This window comes from Triticum dicoccoides, chromosome 2A, assembly GCF_002162155.2.
Source record: "Triticum dicoccoides isolate Atlit2015 ecotype Zavitan chromosome 2A, WEW_v2.0, whole genome shotgun sequence".
NCBI lineage: Eukaryota > Viridiplantae > Streptophyta > Magnoliopsida > Poales > Poaceae > Triticum > Triticum dicoccoides.
In genome coordinates, this window is record NC_041382.1 from 707,955,313 (window position 1) to 707,973,433 (window position 18,121).

Sequence of the window (18,121 nt, forward strand, 5' to 3'; positions counted from 1 at the left end):
TGTGTTTTGAGAGGGATTCTACCGGACTCAGTGACCTTAAAAAAGCGCCATATCAAGGAGATTGGAAAATGTGAGGTGTGCCATGCAATGGACGAGGACATGATGCACGCTCTCATAAAATGTAATCATGCTAAGGCATTCTGGACTGCAGCAAAGGCCAGTTTTTCAGTCAAACTACCAGACTTGCATCCGGATACATGGTCAAAAGATATTCTTTTGGACAATTTTTTTGATGATTCAGATAGGTGCAAGATCATTTCTATCGTGCACGCTATATGGAATTCTAGAAATTGCTGGACTCGTGACAAAGAAGGCTATAATCATGCCCACACTTTGCGTGCGATTCAGGAGACTCTTTCCTTACTTGACTTTCCGCTGGACAATCGGAAGGGACTAGTGGGGCAGTGCTGGTGACCTCCAGATCCAGGCTGGATCAAGATCAACGTCGATGGTGCACTAGAACTTCAAGGAAGACAGGGGGTGCTGGCGGGGTTGCCCATTCACATCTTGTTTTCCTAGCTGCATGGAGCAAGCCTCTTGATGGAATTACAGACCCGATGATTGCTGAATTGTTGGCACTCCGAGAAGGCACTATCTTTGCACAACTCCGAGGCTACTCACATGTCGTATTGGAAATGGATAATTTCGAGATTGTGGATCTCTGGTCGTCGCGTGACAATTCTCGTTCAATTGCCATGCCTATCATTAGGGAACTAGGGGAGATTGCTCTTAGTTTTTCTTCTTTTTCGGTTATACATGTCAATTGGACTGCTAATGGCTCTGCTCATCTATGCGTGAGACGTGCTCGAGTGTTAGATGTTTTGGAGAGCTAGCTCGATGTGAGCCCAGATTTTCTTGTAAGCAGCCTGCGGGCTGAGTGTAACCTGTTGATTCTTTCGTAATAGAACTCCCATATTCTATGCAAAAAAGAGGTACACGGATCGAATCTCACGGAAAAAAGCAAATGGGCCGAATAGGGTTTGTCGTGTTAACCTACACGCTGAATAGGAAGGAAACACACATAATCTAATCCACGCACGTGTTTTTGGGCCAGCCAATGTGCGGGACAGGACGCCCTGATTATTTTAATTTCTAATTTTGTTGCCTTTTGTTTTTCCTTCTTTAAAATAATCTGGGAATTCAAAAAAGTTGCAATTTTTTATTAAAAAAATAAAATTTTGAAAAAAGATCAGGTGTTGAAAAAAATCGTGATTTTTCTAACAAAAATCACAAAGTCAATCAAATGTTCTAGATTAAAACAAATGTTCAGGAACTCATAAAATGTTCGCATATGTTTACAAAAAGTTTGCAAATCCAAGAAATGTTAATGATTTCAAAAAACCACGAATATAAACAAGTTTGTGAATTCCCAAAATGTACAAGACTCCTAAACATGTTCATGATTTTATTATTATTTTTGCAAATTAAAAAATGTTCACAAAATTAATTTATTCTTTAAAATTGTTTGCAAATTTTGAAATATATTACAAGGTTCTTTTTTTGAAAAAATGAACAAGAATGTTTTTCAAAAAAATTCTTTTTTGAAATTCAAAAAAAAAAACTTTTTTTGAAATGTTTGTGAATCACAAAAAAATGAACAAGAATGTTTTTCAAAATGTTCGCAAATAAAAAAATATTTATGAATTACGGGTCATTAAGGACTCGTGGTGTATTTAGGTCCATTTACAACCCGATGTGTCTTTTGGCGTCTTAACTTCCCATGGTATCTTTGGGCCATTTGCAGCCTGATGTGTCTGTCGGTTTATTAACAACATGTGGTTTCCTATGGCCCATTTATGGCCTGAGGTGTCTTTCGACCTGCTAATAGCCTGTGATGTCCTTGGTCTCATTTACGGCCCGATGTGTCTCTACCGTCTTGTTAACGACATGTGGTGTCCTTGGGCAATTTATAGCCCGATGTGTCTTTTGGCATGTTAACGACCCTTGCACGACTCGGCCTCGCCATGGCTAGCGCTCCTCATGACGTCCACACCTTTTGCCTGCCGTGAAGCGGAAGCGACTGGCGCAAAGAAAATTTACAGGCACATGATGTTTACTGTTTTATAACACGGAACTATATCTTGTATGATAAAAGAAAGGGACAAGCTATTTTAAGTTGTTTGGGAAAAATGTTTTATTCAAATTCAAAAAGGCCATAGGTATTTACATTATAAATAAAGTAATTCAGCTCGTTGATTCCCACCACTTAACCTTAGTTTATTCTATCTTCCCAGAGTTCCAGTTGTTGTTGTGTTCCTATTTCTCTATCAGCGATCCGCGTGCCACCACTAGCCTAACCGTCGACATGTCATCGCCCCGATCTTCCTTCTAAGCCCTCCTTCTTCGGCACCAACGAACCTTCCCTCTCCCCCGCACCCGCTACTATCAAGCTTTAGAGTTCCCTTCGCCAATGACGCCGCGGCTAGTGGTGTTGTCCCCTTCTGGGGTCATTCCCTACTCGCCTCGCCTTGTCTAAGACACCGCGGCCGGTCGCATCAGCTTCGTCTCCGGCTCGGTGCTCGGGATATTGAGTCACGCAGAAATCATTTTCAGCCAACCGAAATTTAGCATTTGCTTTAAAGAAACCAGCAAGGCAGGAACAATAAAGACTACAACGCAGAACATGAACGTTTGGTCTATGGGTGTATATATACAACCTATACGAAAAAATAGTAATTAAATAAAAATTCTGAAAATATTTTTGAATAAACTTCTTTTATAAAAGCAAAATTTTGGGTCAAGATAGTGTGAACAAAATAGTGTAAATAGTAACCTTTATTCTTGAAAAATTATATACTAGTGCAAAAGAAAGTCAGGTTGATTCTAATAAAAAAAATCTAAACTTTTCACATTTTTTTAATTATTACTTTCCCCCATATCAAGTGTATACACCCAGGAATCAAAAGGCATTTCCCCTACAACGCAATACTTCCTCCGTCTCAAAATGTCCATCTCTTTTAAGAAATAAAGAAATGAGAATTTAATAGTACTAGATTCATCTCAAAATATAAGACATTTTTTTAGCTAAACTAGAAAGAATCATCTATCAATGTACATTTGATTCTGGTCATCTAAGATAACAACAGGAAAGACATCAATCCTGCAACGGTATTTCCATGCCCCAAATTTGTCACGTCCCTGAGATGGAACAGCTCATGGAGCAGAAGCTACTGTGCTGCCCGGCGTCTCCCGTGAACAGCAACCCGACGTCCGGCAGCTCCATCTCCTGCCGATTGCCACCCGGAGGCCAAACAAACGCAGGCTTGTTCAACGGGGGCTCCGGCGCGGGCGCTCCGTCGATCAGCACCTGCACGGCCGCCCTCATGGACGGCCTCTCCCTCGGGTTCGGGTGGCAGCACGCCAGCGCCAGTCTCACCGCGCAGTCCACCTGCGCCTGCTCGAACTCGCCGCCGAGCAACCGGGCGGCGGCGTGCAGCGCCTTCCCCTCGCCGTACAGCCTCCACATCCAGTCCACGATGTGCATCGGCGTGGCGTGTCGCCCTCGCCCGCCTCTCCAGTACTCCTCCTCGCCACCGCCACGGTGGTCGCTGTCGTGGACGTACTGGTACTGCACGGCGTTGCTGGGGCTCCTCCCGCTGACCACCTCCATGACGAAGACCCCGAACGCGTACACGTCGGTGTCGAGGCTGGCGCGGCCGGTGAAGAAGCTCTCGTACGCCATGTAGCCGCGGGTGCCGGCCACCACCTGCGTGGAGTGGTGCGTGGCGCCGTCGTGCTGGATGACGCGTGCGAGGCCGAAGTCCCCCAGCCGCGCGTTGTACTCCTCGTCCAGCATCACGTTGCTGGCCTTGACGTCCCGGTGCAGGATCCGCCTGCTGCTCCCGTGGTGCAGGTAGTCCAGCGCCGATGCCACGCCGCGGATGATCTTGTACCGCCGCTCCCATGTGAGCTCCGGGGTGTCCGTGGACGCCGACATCGACGACGTCGACGACGCGGTCCTCTCTCTGGCGTAGAGGAGCTTGTCGAGGCTGCCCATGGGGAAGTACTCGTAGACGAGGAGCAGCTCGCTCTTCTTGTGGCACCAGCCGATGAGCTTCACGAGGTTCCGGTGCGACAGCTTGCTGATGGTGTTCACCTCCGCCACGAACTCCTTCTCGCCGCGGTTGGAGTTGACGTTCGTGGACACCCGCTTCACGGCCACCTCCATGCTCATCCTCCTCAGATACCCGAGGTAAACGGTGCCGGAGCCGCCTCGGCCGAGCTTACGGCCGTCGCTGAAGTCGCCGGTGGCGTTCCTGAGCTCCCTGAGCTTAAACCTGACGGGGCCATGGGCGTCGATCATCTTCTCGAGGTTGCGGTACGCCAGCCTCGTCTGCCGCGTCAGCCTTCTCCACACGAGCAACGCCATGAGCAGCACGCCGACGGTGAGCGGGACCAGCACGGCGAGAAATACCTTCTGGCGCCTCAACCGATACCCACCGTCACCTCCGGCGACCGCGTCGTCGACCGTGGTGAAGTTCCAGGACTTGACCTGGTTCAGCTGTGCGAACTCGCCGGTGGAAGCCGCGAAACCCACGGAGATGTTGTCCAGGAGATACCGCGACAGGTCGGTGTACCAGGCGTAGGTGAAGGCGAGCCCCCCTTGCACCACGAGGACGCTCATCATTTTGCCGTCGTACTCGAACGTGACATCGACGTCGGCCCCCCTGGAGAGGACGATGGAGAAGTTGCTGAGCGGCATCTGCCCGAGGGACCGCACGCTGTTGAGGTCGAGTCCGACGTGGTTACCGTCCAAGTCGGCGTCGAAGCTCCTCCGCGTGTCGAACTCGAGCGCGACGATCCGGTTCGCCGGCGCGCCGTCGGTCCGGTTGTTGGTCAGGCCGAGCCACCGCCCGCTGCTGTCGCTGGGCAGGGCCGGGTTGTTGGTGAGGATGAAGGCCATGCCTTCCCCGGTGCCGTTCCTGGGGACGATGTTGAGCACGAACTCCGTCTTGAACGAGGTGAGCGCCGTGCGGTCGCTGTTTTTCCAGAGCTTGAGGGTGTCTCTGGCGTACATGACCCTCCCCGACCGGTGGGTCATGTCGCCGGCGTTGGGCGTGATCTGCAGGGAGCGGTTGGAGACGGTGGCGCCCGGGGTGAAGCTGAAGTCGGCCTCGCTGGCCGCGTCGAAGCTCTGGTACGCGAACCGCAAGGCGCTGCAGGTGCTGCCGCCGCCGCCGCACAGGATGAAGAGGAGGATGGCCGCAAAGGCTAGCTGCAGGGTCATGCTGCGATCGGCCATGGCAAGTCGTCTCTGCAACATGGGATGGGATGGAAGACGAGGTGTGGTGGTGGCATATGTTGGGGTTGAGGAATTGCTTGCAGGGGAAATGTGGTAGCGTTGTCAGCCATGGCTGTCCATGAGGGAGGGAGGATGTATGCCGTACACAAGGACAGTGACAATGCTGCCCAGCCCAACGGTGTGAACCAGAGAAGTCCGGGGATTCGACGACGGGCGCCAAATGAGACTTTGACTTGCGAATTGCGATGATGGAGCGGAGCGGAGCTGCACGCATGCTCGATTATGGAGCATCATCTTGTTAAGCAAGCAAGTACAGTGGAAGCTTGACGGAAATTTAAGAGTAGTAGGCGTCATCTTGTTAAGCAAGTAGTAGAAGCAGAAGAACCTTGACGGAAATTAACAACGTCGACGTTCCAAGTTTCGACAGAAAAATGGTCTAGCCGATTCAGGCATCACTGCATTCTCGTCAGAGAAATATAGTAATAGTAATAGGGTTGTTATGAATGTGGCATGACTTCAGCCTGGCAAGGAAGGAACTCCTGTCACTCTCCGTGAAGTGATCAAGTCAAACATTTGCTAGCTGCCCCATCAGTCATCACCCACGAGCGCTTGGCCGCGTCCGTTTCCTCGTCGTCCCGATGAGTGATTTCAACGGTGTAACGTAAACGGAATTCAGAGGTAAATTGGGGGATCGGCAAGCTGCAACATAACTACAAGCTGGCCTCCAGTGCAGTACGAGCGGTACTAAGTACTAACCGCGAAGCTTCGTAAGTCGATCGTAACCAACCACGCGTGCGTGTATGCACGTATTCCCTCTGTAAACTAATATAAGAGCGTTTAGATCACTAAAATAGTAATCTAAGCACTCTTACATTAGTTTACGGAGGGAGTATCAATTATACTGGCAGGTACCCTGGTATTTTCCCAGGTACTCTATTGTTGAATAAATTTGCATGTTTTTCTCAACAAAAAATATAAAAATTATAAGACATCACCAGCTGCATCTGAAAGCTGGCAAATACAGTACCAGCACCAGATATCATCTGCTGACAACTGATTATTAGTATTTGGTTGCTGTTGGAGATTTGGTCAGTGATCTTATCTACAAGTAGTGGTGTCAAAAACGCTCTTATATTATGGGATGGAGGGAGTAGTTGTTTAGTGCCTACAAGGTCGAACTCTCCTTGCTTAAAATATGTGTATCTGTACTGTATCGAATTCTGAGTGCAAAACTGGTGTACGAAATTGCATTACATCATCACATGCCACTCATCAGTCGTCACTAGTAGCATACCAGCAAGCGTCCCAACAACAGTATGGCAACAATGACCAAGTGAGCTGAGAACAGCATCAGTTGAAACATCAAACATAAAGAGGCTGTTTGGTTCCCGGCCATCGGTTGCCACGCCAAACGTGTGGCGAGTCCCAACCTCCTGGGCGTGTGTTTGGTTTTGTACTGACGTTTGGCTTGCCACAATCTATACGGGCTTCTGCAGCAGATTTTTTTGCCTAAGGTGCGGCGCTCGTTTTGTTCGCCACAGTTTCTGCGGCGCGCCACGGGTGTGGCCAACGCCTAACCTTAGTCATGGCAAATTAAGTCCCAAACCAAACAGGCCCAAAATTGCTTTGCCTTCCTGGTTCATCCTGCCATGCCTGCCTGATCTAACAGTTTAACAAGGCATTCAGCATGTGACATCCTCCAACTCCAATTATCATATACCAAACCATGGCATCTTCTAGCATGTACAGGATCGCGCATATAAAGATCAGCCGCATTCCTATGTTATGGTTCATACAAAAAACTACGAGAGAAGTATTACCATAGCCCAACCCTACCATCGTAGGTACCAACTAGACCGATAGGTGGTTCTTGATGTACCTATTAACCCAGATCGTTTTGTGAGGCACACTAAGCTTGTCGAATGCCCTGGCAACGTGAGCATTCTCGCACAAATAAGCATAGTAGTGGGCAAGATGCTCCTGTTCAAACCCCGGGAGGCCCTTCATGTTAGCCCAAAGGTCGTCGGGGACATCAGTGTCTCTCCTACTGCACTTCTCTATTGCTTCTGCTAGGCGATCGAGAACACGGGTCATCGTACATAGCAGCCTGTCATCGTTTTTTACCTTGGCTTTCTTTGGTGGGGGTGGGGGAGGTAAGCTGTCAGACGAATCACCACTGTTCCCTTCATCGGTGCTTGTAAAAGACATTGCGGCCTCTTCAACACCCTTAGGAATAAGGGCATTCACCCCATTCAAGTTTTCATTTTCCATTCCATTCTCAGGCACGCCCCTAGCAAGAGACTCGTTGCTACTCCTAGCTGGCCTGGATGATGCCATGCCTTTGACAAAGATTGTCGCCATCTCACGATAGTTCTTAATTGGAGTGTTCAAGAAATCAGCATCATGATGGTGGTCCTGCCAAGTAATACACAGGAAATTGTTTAAAAAGTATATGCAGCAATGTCGTCACAGCCGGTAAACAACATAAGCTTCAGTCTTACCTTAACGTGAGCCGTGTAATGCTCATGATTAAGCACAATGGTGCAAGTATTTGCATCCCAAAGAGCGCCACTTAAACTCTTGAGTATGTTAACCTTTTTCCATATTTTCTTCCATTTCCTAAGATGGTTAGAAATCTGTGCAGCATTTACTTGAACCCTGAAATGCTCACTCAAAGCTTGAGCACAACTTTTAAGATGAACTTGCTTGAAAACATGAGAGGGTCTAGTTCCACCAGCCACTAGGTTAGTCAAGAACTGAAGCACAAAGGATGACATGGCATTTGTCCAAACAAGTTGCCCACCACCACCATTAGTACCCCCCATGTTATCCGCATGCTGTTCCGAGTTCATTCCCTACAAATTAACAACACGATCTGATTAAGAAAACAAGAATTTAGTAATAAACAATAATTTGCCAACCATATCATACAAATTATACAAAAGCAAAATTATACTATATGATAAAACAACATTTTACATATAGGCATTACAAACTAATGGTCATAGTGGTTTTGAGAGTCAACCGATATTTTGGCAAGGGATTGTTGAAATTTGAGCATGTCTCTATGATCATGTACTTCCTCCCTAATCCCTATGCAACCTATAGGAAAAATGTCCAGTGGAAAAGGAAACAGTATGTTGGGGAGGTGATGTTCTGCAAACATGTAAAATTTCAAGTCAAGTTCACTTGAAAGGTATGAGCAAATTCAGCAATGAATGGTTGCAAACTGTAAACATCACTATTCATGCTGAATCTGTTTTTACATGCCTCCCAAATGATTGTGAGTTCGAACTTGACATTTTACATGTGTAGAACATCATGCTCCCAACATTTTACATGTGTACAGAACTATTATATTTATACATGGTTTCTATGGAGTTTTCATCATGACTTGGTTTCCACTTTCCCCGCTACCTACACATGTGAGGTGCCCAGGTACTTCCCAGTAGAATAAAAACAGTGGCTCTTTCCTTCCTTTGTGAAAGAACACAATTGTGATGCAACTATGGCATTGTCCACTTGAGTAGTGAAGGGGAAGAATGGGATTGCATCATCAAGAATTCAAATTGACACTCAACATTTGATATCGGCGGCTATAGGAGGTTAATATCCTTTTTACAAAGCTACCCCAAACAGTCAATGCCAAGGACCTCTGGCTCTAGCTAGGTAAGTGGTGTCCCTTATAAGGGATCTACCAAATAAAAATGAGAAGCCGACTGAAGCAATTGCTAGCATGCATTCTATTTATTTTGTTGTGACAGTGGGATGCAACTCCTTGTGTGGTGAAAGCACTTTGAAGAAAACTTACATGTGATATACCCACGTCTGGTTGCATAGCTGGAGCATCGCGTTGTTGTGATAAATCCAAGTGAGACATCTGGGATAAATAAGGAGATGCTATTTTGTTGAGAAAGTATAATCATAATACAGGTTTAATTTAGTAGCAAACTGCAGCATTCAAATTTCACATAGAAAAATCAATACATCAAGGCAAGCATTATCTTCAGAGAATAAGAGTAGGTCTATGCTGTATGTATCATGATGAAGTAAGCATGACAAAGAACTCTTGTCACTGTCCATCAGGTGATCAAGTTGAATATTTGCAAGTTCCCCAATCATCAACATTTTTTCACATCATCTGTGTTTTTTGTATTTCTCTAAATGATTGACTTCTACATATAATTTGGAGATAAATTGGTGATCAGGGTCCAGATGCTAACTGCGAGACCATAGGTATCCAGCTGTAACAATTGATACTAGCTGCGAAAGTTTGTAACTACCACATTTCAGTTAGGACTACTCCATTTGTTGAATAACCTTTTAGAATTTAACCAAATATAGCTGAAACTATACAAGTACAATCAATATTATTTGGGCATGTCATCACCTTGGCCTTCTTTGGTGGTGGTAAACTGCCAGAGGGATCACCAAAGTTTCCTTCATCAGTGTTAGTAAAAGATTGTGTGGCCTCTTCACAGGTTTTGACATTCTCGATCACAACTATAGCAAGAGGGTCACTCGCTTCATTAGTTTTTCTGTTTTCCATTTCATTCTCAGTCACATTTGTAGCAAGAGGGTCACTCTCCCCATTGGTATCTTCATTTTCAAATTCATCATCAGCCACGTCTGTGGAAAGAAGCTCATTGCTACTCCTGCTAGCATATACACCTGAAACCATACCGTTACCACAGATTGTAGCCATCTCATGATAGTACTCGATCGGAGTGTTCAACAAGTCGGCATCACTATGGTGGTCCTGCCAAGTAATACACAAAATATTAGACAAACAGAAGCAACAATGACACCACCATGTGGGAACAACATACGGTGCAATCCTACCTTAACGTGACTGGCGTAATGCTCCTGATCAAGCACAATGGTGCATGTATGCTCATCCCAAAGAGCACCACTTAAGCTCTTGAGCTTGTTAACCCTTCCCCATATTCTTTTCCACTTCCGAAGGTGGTTAGAAATCTGAGCGGCAGTTACTTGAAGCTTGAAACGCTCGTTCAAAGCCTTTGCACAGCTTTTATGATGAACTTGCCTGAAACTGTTGGAGGCTCTAGTTCCACTAGTCACCAGGTTAGCCATGAACTTAAGCACAAAGGACGACATGGCAGTTGTCCAAACAGCCTGCTTGCCACTACCGTTGTTACGCGGCATGTCATCGGCATGTTGTCCCAAGTTCATTCCCTACCATAACAATTACAGATCTGATTAATAAAGCAAGAATCTGCAACAAATTAAATCCATGCATAGCACGAATGTGAGAAATGTACGGCAAAAGGCAAGACATGCAATACATCAAGCACTTGAAATTCCTGGCTGCAAAACTGCAATTTCCATCAATGAGACCTTGCACAGATTGTTCACATAAGACTACCATTGCAGCAATTTCTAAATGACATAAAAAAGACTGCAAGACTAACTGCACATTAACTGAATAATGAAACTAAGGAATAGCAATTTCCAAAATTATGCAGAAAAAATCAGTAAACAATGGCTTTGGTTGCTCAACCGTCAGGAACGTCACGGCGAAATCGATTGGATTCGATTGCAATCGGATCAAATCGAATCCAATCCTAGTACTCACTAAGCACAAACCCTGAACTACATCTACGAGCAAAGGGGAAACAATGAAACATACCGGAGCGGTGGCCGTTGGAGTGTAGGCCGGCTGAAGAGCGAACCCTGGCGGGAACGCAGGGGCGCCCGAAGAGGATGACTCGGCTACCACCAGGGGCATCCCCGATGCGCCGGCGCTCCTACTGAAAAGGGGACCGTCGTTCATATAAGACTACCATTGCAGCAATTTCTAAATGACATTAAAAAAGAAGACTGCAAGACTAACCACACATTCACTGAATAATGAAACTTCGGAACAGCAATTTCCAAAATTACGCAGAAAAAAAATCAGTAAACAATGGTTTTGATTGTTCAGGCGTCAGGAACGTCACGGCGAAATTAACTGTCTGCCTGCACCTGTTGCAGCAACATGTCTAAACCGCCTGCGTACACAACGCAGTATTTGTCTTTTGCCGTATTTGGGAGCGAATGAAAATGTGTGGATGGGGAACCCTGAAGCTACAACGAAGAAATATTGACTAAATACCGTTTGCACCCACAAATATGCATATAAGCGCCCATGTAATGTACTGTATATACATCAACAAATAGAGATACAATCGCGTGATTTGGTGTCCCATACCTAGGGCTGCCGGACCCCGGTCGCCGCCGGGCACCTCGCCGCGCTGATAAGGGGATACGGGGCGGGGAAGCTTGGAGGGGGGCGAGCAGCTCCGGGGCGCGTCGCCTACCGGCCGGCGGAGGGAGGTGGGTGGGGGAACGACGGGACGGGATGGGACGGGTCGCGCTCGATCCAATCCCGAATCGTTTGGTTCATCTCTCTCCAGCCGTATGCATTGCTCGGTCCAGCATCAGCATATTCCTCCGACGGATAGGACAAGACAACCCTGGGCCTCTGGGTGATCTCGGCTGTCCATTCTTTTATGGACGGTCACGATGCGTCTTCTCCGATGCTTCGGCTCCATACAGGGCCGGCCCAGGCCCGCTGCGAGTGACCTTCTGCGATTTCCATTTGCTTCCTCCGTCTTCTCCATCCCCCCTCCCCTGCTGCCGACCATCCCTGAGCACTCCCAGGCCATTAGCCAGCTAGCTACCCCCTCCATGCGAGGGCGGCAATGGCGCCCGCCTCCGCCTCCTTCGCCGTCTCCCTCTCCGCCCCCGTCCGCTTAATTCCGCCCAGATGCTTCCGCGGTAGGCCGAGGTGGTCCCGCCCAATCAGGGCTTCGAGCGACACGAAGGGCGCCCCGAACGGGGAGCGGAGGATCGGGGCTCTGGAGAGGAGGGTGGGGGATTTGAGGGCGCTTGTCGCCTCGGTGCCTCCTGCTGTTGTCTCGGTAACACGGCCCGTCTCTTTATTTCTGCACATTTGGACTGTGAGGGTTGGCCACTGTCAGTTCTGAACCGTGGTTGCTTGTTAGATTTAGCACTTGTTGTGCATAAAATGTAGTTAGCCTAGTAAGCAAAATGTGGCAGATGTAAAGAAGATAGGTTTGCGTAGGTGACATTTAGTTCACTGCTCATGAGCAATCCCCAATGCGTCAGGGATTCAGGGGAACTGGTTAAGCTTTGACCCCCAGGAGTCACATGGCTTTTGACATTTTATGCATTTTGGGCAGCTTGAGATATTCTATATGGCCTTTTTCTTTTTCTTTACAGCATAATAAGACCTAAATTATCTCTTCGCCAGTACCCAATACTTTACCATGTTATAGTCATGTGATCATGTCGTATGCTGTTCCATCTTTACATAACAAATACTCTCTTGTTTATCTTTTCATGCAGATCAGGAAAAACATTGGACTAAATTCCATTGCCGGTTTCGGTTTCGGCATTGCATTTTTGGCTGCTCTCGCAAGACAGGTCATCATAAGAACTCAACAGCAAGATAGTAGTGGTTCTGTTTCTGATCTAGTAAGGCGCGGGCATCTAAAATCTGGGCAACGTGGGATGTATGTCTTGCTATCTTGTCAAACTTCAGTTTGGATTCCCTTCTGCACTATCCGCCATAGTTTTTCATATGACGATTTGGGCTTTAGAGGTTTACTCATATGTGTATTTAGGAAGACAGTACAGAAACCTATTTTCCTTGGAATATGTGGTTTGACTACATCTTTTATTGCTCTAAATTATAATGAATTCATACTCAAATCCACTTTTGATGTTATGCTTTGGAATTGGTTGTTTTTCTAAGAACATTTTATTGTATTCTGAATCATGTTTACAAAACATTCAGAACTAATATAACTTGTTCATGTGAAACTATAGGGGGTGAATTCTTCTCTGAGGAAGAACTGTCATCTTTTTCATGTGTCTAGTAACTAGCTTTATGCCATTGTAAATCCATGTCTCACTCTTGTTGGCTGCTATGGAAATTGTAGTATTACTTTATGTGACTAGTGGTAGTGATCATGGTCAATAAAACTTTAGGGATAGACAAAAATTGTTATGCTGGTTTCCAAGCCTACTTTTAAGTTTTAACCCATCTTTTTCTTTTCTTTTTTTGTGAAAACTCTTCTACTGTAATTGTCTAGTATTCTCTTGAAATCGTGCAATAATTTTGACTAAGGCAACTCCTGCAGTGCAAAGCCACGTGTGTACAATGATCCTTTCAATAATTCATTAGTCAAGATCGATGAAGATACTTCTACTGCTCAGATGTTTGGCAAGGAGTACCGCATGGCTCCTGTCCGGCTTACAAATGAACAACAGGCAATGCATCAGAAAAGGAGATCACATGCATATCAGTGGAAAAGGCCCACTGTGTTTCTTAAAGAAGGTGATCCCCTGCCACCAGATGTCGATCCAGAGACAGTTAGATGGATTCCAGTAAACCACCCATTTGCTGCTGGTTCGGTTGAAGTAGATGAGGAGACTGCCAAAAGGAATGTTTACCAAAAGGATGGCGTCCCGTCCCGTGTAAAAGCCGAACATGAAGCTTTGCGGGCAAGGCTAGAGGCTTCAAATGATGTGAGTGTTTGCAATTAACTTGGTATCTTAACTTGCCCGATGCCACAATCCAGAAAAAAGTATGCTACTATTTCAAATTAATATATTGTTTGCAGATCTCTCTGCAGGCAGGATAAATGAGTTGTTTTAGAAGTTTGAAGCTCAATCTGATAACTGAACTAGCAATAGTTTGATTTGTTTTACCATGCTGTCTGGAAAAACTCTCCCTGATCTCTACCATGTTTCGCAGGTAACACCATTCTCTAACGGTCCAAGGGGTATGCAACATAGTGCAAGATCATCGAAGTTATCAGACGAGCCATCTGGGAATCTGCAACAGTCTAAACCTGACATGGTGAATGACCAAAATGGCCAACCAATGTTAGAGCCTGAGCCTGAGCCCAAGAGCTCTGACAACGGTTCACTATCAAAAAGCTTGGAAGGACAGTAACGGTGTGAATTGTATAAACCCTTCGGCACTTCGTTTTGTTATGTAGTGTTGTCAGGTTTTAGCTGTAGATAGAGGAGTTTTGGAACAACAGATTTACGTACTGAACACATGATATGGAGCAGTGTTATTGTTATGTGCTGTTGTATATCTGATATTTTTTTTGCCCGAAGATCTCCAGATGCACGATCTCATTTTCAGCCTCTTAGAACCATGTGATAATTTGGTAGGATGCTCTCATTTATCACTCATATTTTTGCGCAATTCAACAGTAACGTAACATTCGATAAGCTACATATACAACAGCTAGTTGATTCAAGAATCAAGAGAGATAAAATTCTTAATGATACAGCACAAACCCTATAACGGTAGAAAGTATGAATAACTCTACAGAAGGTAAATGACTAAATATCTGGAAGGACTATGAGTACAAAATTTGTGTTGGTGGGAAATGGCATCAGGATTTTATTAAAAAAATGCCTAGGTGGCATGATGCCGATCTCCCTATACAAATAGGCTTGCCATAACCTGTAATCCTGTGTGAAGATAAGAAATTTGGCTTAGACAGCATGGAAGCCCTCGTCGTCACTATCACCAAACATGGTTGCCATTTTCATGGCTATCTTGGCAGCCATCTCCCTCCTTTGGAAGTCAGGAACGAGCCTTAGGTTGGAGCGCATGTTGCCAATCTCTGACATTAGTCGCTCCAGATCATCTACGCCATAATGATCATCCTCAAACAGTGCATTGACCTCTGGGGTGTCAGTTCGCTGGTCCTCAGAAGTATCTGCTCCAGTGTTATCCACATGATTACTACTATCTTCAGTTGCGTGACTCTGAGTTACAGGATTTGCTTCAGCAGGTTCTGTAGATCTGTCATTTGGAAGAGGGTTGGGCGCCGAAGAACTAGCATTGCCGTTCACAACTTGCTGTGTGTTGTCCTGCATAGATTTAGCTTCATCCAATCCTTCCAAGCTTCTTGATGTACTCGATTCACCGATGAATTCCCATTGCTCATCAGATGCATGGGATAGGACCTCGTAGTCAAATTCATAAGTCAATTCATCATCTGTAGATTCTGTCAGTAGAAAACAGAATACTTAAGGCCAAATACAGGGTTCTAAATTCAATAATGGAACTGTGGAGGGCAAGATATTCTAATTATCAAAATCGCTCCAGCTTTGCACATCATATGGTTGTTTGTTAGAGCAAGCATGACTCATCACAAAACCATGGCGCTAATTTAACAATTTATAGTTAAACGTGTAATTATATTGTTTTCTTATATAACTCACCATCTTTTTCGACCAAGGATGGAGTAGTAATTTTATTTCCAGATTTCAGAATCATTCCAGGCCACATGTGTGCAGAAAGGGCTCCAAAGAGTCGCTCTAGGCCTTGGCTATCACCATCCACTGATAGGCCTGTTGGTAATTATAAACAGACGACAGTTCAGAATTGAAAGAGCATCCAAAAGATCTATTTAAATACAAGCAATATTCAACTTTGGATAGAAATTAGGTTCCTTTTATTAGACTCCATCAAACAATTATAATAAAATTTCATAATTCACACACAATAAAAACAGCCACCGATGCCATGCATGTGGATCAACCATTTAACTTGTTAGCCTTTTGGTGTATGGCATTTAATACTAAGCGGTAATACGGTATAAAACAATGTGTACTTGAATTGCCTTCTCAATTTTGCAGGTTCAGACATAAATTACCATGAAAAATACCAAATGCAATTTGATCAACAGACCAATACCAACATAAAATGTGACTTTTAATTAATTGGGTGCTACTGATCTCCAAGATACTACAGCGCTGAAAAATAAATGGGAATCTGCATAGGCCAAATTTGGTCTGGCTTGAGTTTAAGCTTACAAAGGCTTAAATCTTCCCAAATCACGGTTCTGCTACATGCATTTTTCAGAGAAGTTTAAGCTTCATGACCTTTTCTACTAAGAAGCTCAATGTCCAGAGCTTCACTAAGAAGGCAAGCTTATGATGCCACTAACAAAACTTAGGCCCTCCAAGAAGGATCATAATCACCACAGAAAATTGTCAACAAAAGCACAGTGCTAAGTGAATCATACACAATAGAGATGGTAAATAAATGTACGATGGTGAAAAGCAGGTTGATGGCACCCCAAAGTGTGATCCAAAATAGTATGTAGAAGTATGTTAAGTATCAGAAAAAACACACATGAGTAAGAAGTCATAAGAGAGCCAATTGACTTGAAGATGAGCACTATCATTATATACTAAGTGCGCACCTAATTAGCTGATCTTCAGTTTAAAACACATGGTAGGGTGAGATGATGGTAAAAGGTAAAAATACTGTGGTTTTGTCGAACAATTGCAGCCCACAGGACAACTTAGTTACTTACATTTGTCAAAGTCAGCATTGGAAGCACAAGCTTCAATATACTCAATATTCTGCTCAATGCACCACTGCAAAGTGGAGTCTCTGATCTCTATTTGTGGTTCTTCCTCTGATAACAAACCACAACCTTCATTTTCATTTATCCCAAAATCCAAATATTCAGGGTGTGGATCACTACTTGACTCGCCAATCTTTTGCATGCGCCTCCTGTATTCCACATGCGCACCATGGCCAGGCACAAGATCTGCTTTATTTCCTATGCACAGCAGAACTTCAAACCTCTGAACATCAATATTGCCAACCCAGTTTCGGAGGGTAAGTACGGACGATTCCTGCATAATTGCTGAGACGATTAGCCTACTGCAGAATTGAGGATCAAACAATTGAACACCAGTAGTTACAAGGTTCAAAAGAGCTAAATAAAGGAATTTGGAGTGAGAACGGAACTAGAAATAACAGCAGGAATCAAAAAATGTGTGACGGGTTCACTGTTCTGACATCATTCATATCGAAGACCATAACAAGAGCAGCCAATTGGTCCAGATGAGGTAGTGAGCCGACAGAAAACCCTTCCTCAAGATGTGCAGTCCAAATGGAAAGATCAGCAGAGTAGTACTTCGTGTCAATTTTCCACCTGGATACCAATCAATAGCAACAGAGGTTCTGTCAGATACCAGCTTAACTGAAAACTAGGTCCACTAATTCTGCAAGTACACTCCATCACTCATACACAACAGAGTGATTCAACGTGTAGGCATTCAAACACATACCCCTGACAGAGCACACCTGACGACAAATCGGATGTGTCCGGCACTTCCGTCCCAATCAACCCTGCAGTTCATGATGATATGGAAATGATAAGAGCATAAGTGGTGGATGTGCCAAAGCATATAAACCTAAATCTCCACAAAGGAATTTTGTCAAGCCAGTGATGAAACTGAAAATGGAACTAAATTATCAGCTAGAACACACTTGATTCTCGGATCCTCCCCTTCCCCGTCAACTCCACATTAACTATTTCTCGCACTGGAATCGGTAATCACCAACAGACCACGAAATCTTCTCACTAGCAGCAGGATGTAATCAGGAAACGGCGGATTCGAACCCTAAACGCGTATCCCAATCAGGACATGTACAGATGTGAGATGGGGGGAGTGCGAGAGGGGGCGGGATCTCACAGGAGAGGATGGTTCGCTTGCCCACGCCGGGGGCGCCGACGAGCAGGACGCCGGGCCGCGCCTCCAGGGATCCGTCTCCCCCCTCCTCCATGGCCTCGCCCCCAAACCCTGTACCCTAGCGCTGCTCCTCCTCGCCGGGCGTGGGATCGAGCTGGGGCGCGCCTCGCGAGCAAGGACAGAGTCAGAGAGACGCAGACGACGGAGCAGAGCTACAGAAGGCGGGTGTGCAGGCAATGCGAGGAACACTTTACGCTTTCACATTTGGAAAACGGTATCTGCGCCAGTACCTTTTTGGTCCACACTCAGGAAAGGTCCACACATCTCGGT

General features: G+C 45.4%; 4 protein-coding genes across 4 annotated transcripts; 1 reads left to right on the forward strand and 3 right to left on the reverse strand.

The window, feature by feature from the left end:
* Positions 1 to 2,901: 2,901 nt before the first annotated feature.
* On the reverse strand, positions 2,902 to 5,612 carry LOC119356441 (probable L-type lectin-domain containing receptor kinase S.5). Its single transcript, XM_037623395.1, has one exon. The coding sequence runs from the start codon at positions 5,261 to 5,263 to the stop codon at positions 3,131 to 3,133; it is 2,133 nt and encodes a 710-aa protein (XP_037479292.1). The 5' UTR covers positions 5,264 to 5,612; the 3' UTR covers positions 2,902 to 3,130.
* A 1,318-nt stretch (positions 5,613 to 6,930) lies between these two features.
* On the reverse strand, positions 6,931 to 11,665 carry LOC119356442. Its single transcript, XM_037623396.1, has 7 exons — positions 11,454 to 11,665; positions 10,893 to 11,013; positions 10,085 to 10,438; positions 9,633 to 10,001; positions 9,054 to 9,122; positions 7,744 to 8,097; positions 6,931 to 7,657 (listed from the first exon to the last, which is right to left on the reverse strand). The coding sequence occupies exons 2-7, from the start codon at positions 10,989 to 10,991 to the stop codon at positions 7,094 to 7,096; spliced, it is 1,809 nt and encodes a 602-aa protein (XP_037479293.1). The 5' UTR covers positions 10,992 to 11,013; positions 11,454 to 11,665; the 3' UTR covers positions 6,931 to 7,093.
* A 172-nt stretch (positions 11,666 to 11,837) lies between these two features.
* Positions 11,838 to 14,397, forward strand: LOC119356444 (protein MULTIPLE CHLOROPLAST DIVISION SITE 1-like). The gene is made up of 4 exons (XM_037623398.1): positions 11,838 to 12,165; positions 12,614 to 12,780; positions 13,411 to 13,798; positions 14,028 to 14,397. The coding sequence occupies exons 1-4, from the start codon at positions 11,947 to 11,949 to the stop codon at positions 14,226 to 14,228; spliced, it is 975 nt and encodes a 324-aa protein (XP_037479295.1). The 5' UTR covers positions 11,838 to 11,946; the 3' UTR covers positions 14,229 to 14,397.
* A 124-nt stretch (positions 14,398 to 14,521) lies between these two features.
* Positions 14,522 to 18,016, reverse strand: LOC119356443. The gene is made up of 6 exons (XM_037623397.1): positions 17,795 to 18,016; positions 17,387 to 17,447; positions 17,115 to 17,250; positions 16,621 to 16,948; positions 15,521 to 15,649; positions 14,522 to 15,303 (listed from the first exon to the last, which is right to left on the reverse strand). Exons 1-6 carry the CDS (start codon positions 17,883 to 17,885, stop codon positions 14,786 to 14,788), a joined length of 1,263 nt encoding a protein of 420 aa, XP_037479294.1. The 5' UTR covers positions 17,886 to 18,016; the 3' UTR covers positions 14,522 to 14,785.
* Positions 18,017 to 18,121: the final 105 nt, after the last annotated feature.

What these genes read in the sequence shown, in the direction of transcription:
- LOC119356442 (XM_037623396.1), bottom strand. Translation starts at nt 10,991, where the DNA reads ATGCCCCTGGTGGTAGCCGAGTCATCCTCTTCGGGCGCCCCTGCGTTC. An exon ending in CTCCAACGGCCACCGCTCCG is followed by an intron (nt 10,439 to 10,892) that starts GTATGTTTCATT and finishes TTGTTATGGTAG; the next exon opens with GGAATGAACTTGGGACAACA. An exon ending in CAGACGTGGGTATATCACAT is followed by an intron (nt 8,098 to 9,053) that starts GTAAGTTTTCTT and finishes GTTAATTTGTAG; the next exon opens with GGAATGAACTCGGAACAGCA.
- LOC119356444 (XM_037623398.1), top strand. Translation starts at nt 11,947, where the DNA reads ATGGCGCCCGCCTCCGCCTCCTTCGCCGTCTCCCTCTCCGCCCCCGTC. An exon ending in TGCCTCCTGCTGTTGTCTCG is followed by an intron (nt 12,166 to 12,613) that starts GTAACACGGCCC and finishes CTTTTCATGCAG; the next exon opens with ATCAGGAAAAACATTGGACT. An exon ending in GGCTAGAGGCTTCAAATGAT is followed by an intron (nt 13,799 to 14,027) that starts GTGAGTGTTTGC and finishes CATGTTTCGCAG; the next exon opens with GTAACACCATTCTCTAACGG.
- LOC119356441 (XM_037623395.1), bottom strand. Translation starts at nt 5,263, where the DNA reads ATGTTGCAGAGACGACTTGCCATGGCCGATCGCAGCATGACCCTGCAG.
- LOC119356443 (XM_037623397.1), bottom strand. Translation starts at nt 17,885, where the DNA reads ATGGAGGAGGGGGGAGACGGATCCCTGGAGGCGCGGCCCGGCGTCCTG. An exon ending in TGGTCTTCGATATGAATGAT is followed by an intron (nt 16,949 to 17,114) that starts GTCAGAACAGTG and finishes GCAATTATGCAG; the next exon opens with GAATCGTCCGTACTTACCCT. An exon ending in CAATGCTGACTTTGACAAAT is followed by an intron (nt 15,650 to 16,620) that starts GTAAGTAACTAA and finishes AATTACCAACAG; the next exon opens with GCCTATCAGTGGATGGTGAT.